General features: G+C 44.5%; 1 protein-coding gene across 1 annotated transcript in view; it reads right to left on the bottom strand.

The window, feature by feature from the left end:
- Positions 1–6,970, bottom strand: part of DTD1 (D-aminoacyl-tRNA deacylase 1) — a 13,694-nt gene that overhangs the window by 5,527 nt on the left and 1,197 nt on the right. The window contains exons 2-3 of the mRNA XM_031061263.1: positions 5,245–5,335; positions 3,050–3,285 (exon numbers count right to left, since the gene is read on the bottom strand). Coding sequence (XP_030917123.1) covers positions 3,050–3,285; positions 5,245–5,335 — 327 coding nt within the window. The remainder of the gene's footprint in view (positions 1–3,049; positions 3,286–5,244; positions 5,336–6,970) is intronic.

Below are 6,970 nucleotides of genomic sequence, written 5' to 3'. Positions count from 1 at the left end.
AGGCTGGTCTTTGAGACTTATATAGATGTAACCTACAACCCTGTGACCACAAAACCCAGTCAAAACTAATGCATCTTTCTTTGACAAAATAATAAACAAAGACTATTATCTTAAACTTTATTAGTGGGAGCACAACTTTGCAAACTGCTCTCTACAATCATCCCATCCCTCTGCTGTACTTCACTTACAAAAAGGATTGGTCTTTTCCATTTCCCATTCATGTGTATGGACCTAAAAAAAGTAAATTCCACATGCCCTTTTTTTTCCAGAGGCTGATCAAGTGGTCAAATAAACCCCCAACTTTACCAGAACACTCAAAGTACTCCCATGTCATAAGCATTTTCTATCTTGTTTTGGCACCAAAACCACGTCAAGGAACAACTTTCTGTAACAGTTCCCTCCCATTCTCCTCACACATTTAAATTTCTAGTTACTGCCCTTCATCTTTCCCCACTTTAAGACATCTGGACTGATCAATTCATCTTGCAACATCTTCTGCAATAAAACAGGATCCTAGAAGTATTATTAAAGTGACAAGTTCATTCTGCTGGACACCCATCTCTCCAAATTCCTTGCCTCTAAAAGCCCAGCACGCATGCCTTCCTCAGATGGAATCTCTGCACCTGACATGAGTCAGAGAAGCCACATCTGAGCCATAAAGACTGGAAAAAGAGGCATCATTTACTTCCAGAATATTTTTGTACATATTTCAAGCCTTATGACCTAGAAATTTCACACTGGTTTTATACTTCTAAGCTTGTCTACTTGGAAAGTTATTCTTAATTAACCTCATGTGAATACTGTTGCTCCAGATAAGAGCACTTATTCTGAAATGACAGCACTCACAAAGGGAATTAATCAGGGAGAATAACTGTGCTTTCAACTTGTACCAAACCTTAATCTGAGTTAAACTCTTCCTTGTGGAACAATCCTCTCATATTTACTTAGATATCACTACTAAGGGAGTAAGACATTTCACACTCCTTGCCATGTTAATCTTTACTACCTCAGAAGAATAAATCCGCATTCAAGACAGAGAGCAAAGGCCCTGCAACATAAGGAGGAGCCTTGGTAGGTCTGATATTTGGGTATTAGCTTGCACAAGAGTGCTCAGGCCTGTAGACACCAGCTCTGCTCCCTAGAGTGCAGTGGGATGTTGAAGAACACAAGAAAACACTGAAGCATAACAGGCAAGGACTTCTGATGCAGCCTTTTATTTCCTAGATGTGAGTGCCCATGTGCTGACCTAGGAACCATGGCTCTGAAGCTTCTCCAAGATTTCATTTGGCAAGTGTCCCACTGCTCTTGGTGTGAAAGAATGGTTTGTGCCTCTCTTTGGGGAACACTTCCCACTCTGAGCTCCTGGCTGGCAAGCTCCAGGCAGACCAGAGAGCAGAGAGGAGCTGCCTGCCCAGCACCTACAACTCCCAACAGCCAAATTCTCTCCTGGAACCAGAAAACACAAGGCTCCTAGGAGATAGGACAAGACCTTTATTGATCTGTCTTTGCCTCAGCTACACAAATTCCACTTTTAGTGATTAAATTACTCCTCTAAAATGCATTAAGCAATTTGTAAGATCAAAAGGGAAGGGCACCTACAGCAATCCAGAGAATCAAACTCTAATCTCCCAATAACTACAACTGTTGTGTGTGTGCCTGTGTGTATGTAGGGGCAATGTGAGTACAAGATTTTCCAGACAGCAAAGAAAGAAAGAAAAAAAAAAAAACCAAAAAAACTCCAAAACCAAAAAAACCACGGGCAAAGCAATTGGCACAGCAGAAACCACAACCTAAGAGAATCTTAACAGACTTGGGTGTAACACACCATAACTGTCACAGCTTAATAAGAAAGCAAAATCATAAACTGACAGGTAGCTCCAGCACTGCCAGCCGTTTTAAATTCATGTGTTATCTGACACAATAGCACTCTTGAGTTTCCAAATCTGTGCTTTTAACACTGAAAGAAAAATGCAGAAGTGAAAGCTCATTTTGCAGAAAGCACTGGCAAAAAAAAGTGCCAAAATAAGGGCACTTAATATTCATTTCAGATACACAACTGCTATTCACTGAGAGAATGAATTCAAAAAGCTGCTTTCAAAATATGAAGTGATTGAAGGGGTAGCAGAAATGCATTCTTTATCAGGAACAAATGTTGGAAGAACATATCAAGCCAGAAAAGCTTGAAAAATTGACATTTTGGACATGTGGACATATGTGCACTTCACTGTGCCTCCTTGGAAAGCACTGGAATAATTATCCTAAGCTAGAGTCAATATGAAAATTAGCCTCTAAATCTTTCCTCAGCTTCTTTTATTTTTTTCCTCATCAGGAAAGTAAGGCCAACCACTATCTATTAGCAGACACCATTTAAAAAAATAGTCTTTTCTAGAAAATTGTCTTCTGTCAAGTGTAGCAAAAAGTCAAATCTGAATATGAAAATGGACAGAAAGGTCTCAGAAACTCAAACAGAAAAGATTGAGCGTGGACAGAGCGCAAATGAACAGGAAAGCCAGGTATTTTCTGATAAAGAGAAAACTGTTCCACACATGACACAGAGTTGAGGAAAGAGAGTCTAAATCAAAACCTGTTCTCAAGTAGCACATTACACCTCCCACTGTCACAATTCCATGTAACAGGATGTGGAAGTGACAGATGGAACTGAGCTGTCCATCACACACTGCTGACACCTTAGAGCCTCACTAAACACACTTTTCAGAAAAAATGCTTCTCCTGGGTTTATCTATTTATACAGCACAAAACATCCAGCCTTTGAGGGAGCCTGACCACAGAGCTTGTTCTCATAGCTGCAGCCTCTCTGGGCTGCTCATGTTGTGCAGCCAAAAGGAATACAAGATCTACATGCCATCCAGAGAAAGGCTTGGATAGAGGAAGACTGGAGCAATCACCCTGAGAGGCTCTAGTAAAAATATTGTTTACATCCCTTCAGCTACAGAAAATCACAGAATAAAGAAAGCAACAATCAGGAAAGGACAGACACAAGGAGTGTCCACTGGTCACAGCAAGGACCTTACCAGCCTTCTGTCCTTACCTTTAATAAGCTCTGGTTTGTAGGCTTTTCTTAGCTGCTCTAGGAAGTTGTTATAAAAAGACTCTGCCTGCTCCGTGGGCATGGCCATGTGATAGTCAGGCTTGTTTCCCTTCAGGATGCACTGGAGAGTGAATTGGCTCACACACAACACTTCATACTGTTTATCCATCACACTCTTGGACCAGTGCTTCCCACTTTCATCTTCGAAGACTCGCAAGTTCAAGATCTTTCGAACCCTGGGAGAAGGAGAAGATAATTAATTCCTAAATCGTCCCCTGTAGGATCAACAGGTACCATACACAATAACAGATGCATATTCAGTCTGCCTTCACAAGATAACAAGTTATCCCTCTGCCCCTTGATTCCCAGCCACAGGAATCTCATCACATTAGGCTCTGCCTTAACCAAGAGAGCCCTTACACAGCAGTGTCAGGTTATTAATCCACACCATCATTTCACGGCGTGGCACCAGGACAGAATAACTGCATGTTCCTCAGCAACATAAAGATGGCACAGGAAGTAAGAAAGCTCACTCTTTACTATCTGCTTTTATGTGTCACAACATTACTGAACGTGTGAACAGCTTCGGGAATTTGAATCCTCCCACCAGACCAGGAAATCACACTCAGTAGGAAATGAGATCATCCTAAACTGTGTTTAAAACTGTGGGTTTTTGTTTCCAATCATGATTCCAATCATGATTCATGATATCCTCCTCCTGCTTTGTCACTTCCTAGCACTATTTCCAGACCAGGCCCCATAAGCCAGATGATGACAAGACTTTTTCATCAGAATGAGAGGAGGAATCCAAGGAACAGGGCAGAACTGCAGCTGGTGGCAAAGTGGTTTGAATTTTGGGCTGATTTTCTAGAGATAGGGGACAGAACAGACTGGCTCAACTCAACAAGGGGACTTTCACAAGTGGATCCTGAAAAACAGCAGGAAACTGCAACCCAGTCCATGTCAGGACTTTGACTGATAACAGGACTGCATCCAAGCCACTCTCCTGTGGCTTTGGTTTCTTCTTCTGGCTTCTCCACACCTGCAGCATACCAAGGGAGCCTATCCAGTACAAAGGGTTTCAACTGCAGCCATCAGCCAGGCATTTTGCACCGCACCAGAGGTGAGGCAGTCAGTGCAAGACAAAGCTGAGACTTTGCTGTGGTCTAGCTTCAGGGTTTTGCCATCACTAAGGCACAGTCACAAGAACATCCTCACCAACTTGTGTGTGTCGACAGCAAACAGAATTACCTCCTGAATGAAGTGGATTGTTGAAAGCATCCACTGGAAGGCCCCAGCAGAAGGTTTAAATCATCACCACTGCTCTGTTTTCTACACAGAGGTGTTCGTTGTTTCATTTACAGGATTACTAAAGTTTCCTTTAATAGGACCTGAAAAGCCTGGATAAGCTGCTTTCTTCACTCCCTTTGCCCAGATGCTGGCTTCCTGCCCTTCCTGTGTCAGCCATCCCAACAACCTGGTGCTGAGAGCATGGCAGCCACAGATCTCCTGCCTGCCAAATTCAGGAGCAGCTTCCACATCCACCAAGGGAGGGATGGGAAGAGATGGCAGAGCAGATGTTACACACTGAGGGAACCAATGGAGCATGTGAGAATAAAAACCCCTTTTTCTTGACACCAGTCAGCTCCATTACCTGTTTCTTTTTTGCCTTTGCGAGGACTGAGGTCAGTCCTAGAGCAATAACCAGTCCACAAGAGACAGAAGAAGCCCCTGGAGAGCTCTCTCTTGCATGTGTTTGCTGGCTGAATCCCAATATTCTGTGGCCATGGAGCAGATGGCCAGAGCCAGTCCTCCAGGCTGCCAAAACTGATTCCTGTTTGCAGACAAGCAGCTGACAAGACTGTCCTGCCTTTAGAAAGAACAAAACTCACGTGCAAGCTAAAAGGAGAGTCTGAGGATGCTCATAAATCCCGTCATTGAAGGATGGATTTCTTTTGGACTCAAAAAGGATTTAAAAGAATCTGCTCTTGATAAAAAACACATAGCAAAAAATGGGACCAGATTTTTCTCAATGGAACATGAAGAGAAAACTTGTATTCAGTATAAAATATGAAGAGGAACTAACAGGCAAACCTGAATTTCCCAACAGGAATAGCTTATTTGTTTGGCTACTGCACAGGTATCAGCAATGCACAAACAGAGGAGTACAAGGCAAAAGGAAGGGAGTGACTTACATGTGCTCCAGCTCTCTTTGTGTATCCTCCAAAGAAATGCCCAGCAGCACACAGAGGCCTCGTCCTATTGAACTGATTTGTTCACCACCCACTGGAGAAAGCAGAGAGGGAAAAGAAAAATAAGGCTGAATGCATTGTCTTGTTTTATGGCACAAGCCAGGACTGGTTTCAGCAGTGCAACCACTAAAGAAAACTACATTCTAAACCCTGTTTCCTCTGTCTTAAGTTTGTAGATTTGAAAGATCACACAGAAGCATTCTTTCAAAAGTTTTCCAATGCCAGCACTTCTTTATCAGATTGCGTTACTTACCCCACCATTTAAAAACACTATTTGATGATTTTTATACTACAATTGCATCAGTTGTCCTAAACAGAAAAGTGGTAAAAGTCTCCCCAATCCTTGAAAAATTATCCACCTGGCTGATGCCACCAAGTGCACTCAATTTCTCTACTCCACCATTCCCTTCATATTTGGCCATTTTTTTGAACAGGTGATTTCTACCCGAGTCCTCATGGGTTTTTTGAAACATGACTTCCAACAACCTGCAAATTAGACCCTCCTAATTGGGAAAACAATCCTTTTAATGACATTTACAATAAAACACAAAAATAGGTAGTGTTTTCCTAAGAAATGCCTTAAATTATCTTAATTTAATTAAATTATCTTAATGTGGTTCACCCTGAGATGACTGTGGTAAGAATAAATGCGGTCTTAAAACTGAGATAACCACCAGTTACTCAGCTGCTAAAACTGCATCCAGGCTCATAACTGGGACAAAAAGCTCCAAACATCCCACAAAAAGAAAGGAGATCAGGCCTCCAGTGAAAGCTGAAAGTGGCTGGATCAGGGTATGAGTCCTCCAGTCCGGAAATTTGTCCTGCTCTGAACAGCACTGTCCACCAAACTCTTCAACAGCCAGGAACTCTCCCCAGTTTCAACTCAACAGTTGAAATTCTCTCCAGAAAAGTAGTCCCAAGGCAGCAAGAATCACTGGTGCGGACAGGTGTGGCCAAAAGCTGTGCCCCCACAGACATGCTCTGCCCGTGCTGACACACAGTGACACCCAGCCAGAAGCTCCTCAATGACTCAAAGGCCACCCTGCTGCACACCAGAGACTCCCACAGCAGGCACTCAGTGTCTCACGGGCAAACTTCTTGGAGATTTGAAGCACCCTGAGCACAGCAGGTGCAAACCAGTGCAATAGCAGGGACATTCCATCAGGACACAGCGTTCCTGAAGGAACCCAGGCGAGCAGTGACCAGCGGCAGCTGGGACAGCACCACTGACACACACACACAGGCAGTGGAAAAAGATGATGCGGGCTGCACTGCCAACATGCCTGCCATGCACCGAGGTGACTGGGACTGCAGTGCCAGGGAGAGGGACACCGGGGTGGCACTGCCACCACACGCACAGCAATGCACGGCCGTGCCAGGGCGGCCCCGCTGACACAGCGCCCAGGCCGTGTCACGGCACCCAGGCGGTGCCACGGCACCACAGCACCGAGCCTGCCGGAGCCCAGGAAGCGTTTGGACAGCGCTCCCCGGCACACGGCGTGATTCTCGGGGATGTCCTGTGCAGGGCTGAGTTGGACTCCACGACCGCTGTGGGTCCCTTCCAACTCGGAATCCTGTGCGATTCCGTGAGCACAAGCGAAGCAAGACGACTGCGACTGTGCTGCCGACACAAAGGCGCTGGAGGAGGCGATGGCAGCGTGTGGGCCAG

Source organism: Geospiza fortis, unplaced genomic scaffold (genome assembly GCF_000277835.1).
Source record: "Geospiza fortis unplaced genomic scaffold, GeoFor_1.0 scaffold271, whole genome shotgun sequence".
Classification (NCBI taxonomy): domain Eukaryota; kingdom Metazoa; phylum Chordata; class Aves; order Passeriformes; family Thraupidae; genus Geospiza; species Geospiza fortis.
The sequence above is the reverse complement of the archived record's forward strand: the minus strand, read 5'-3'. Positions and strand labels throughout refer to the sequence as shown.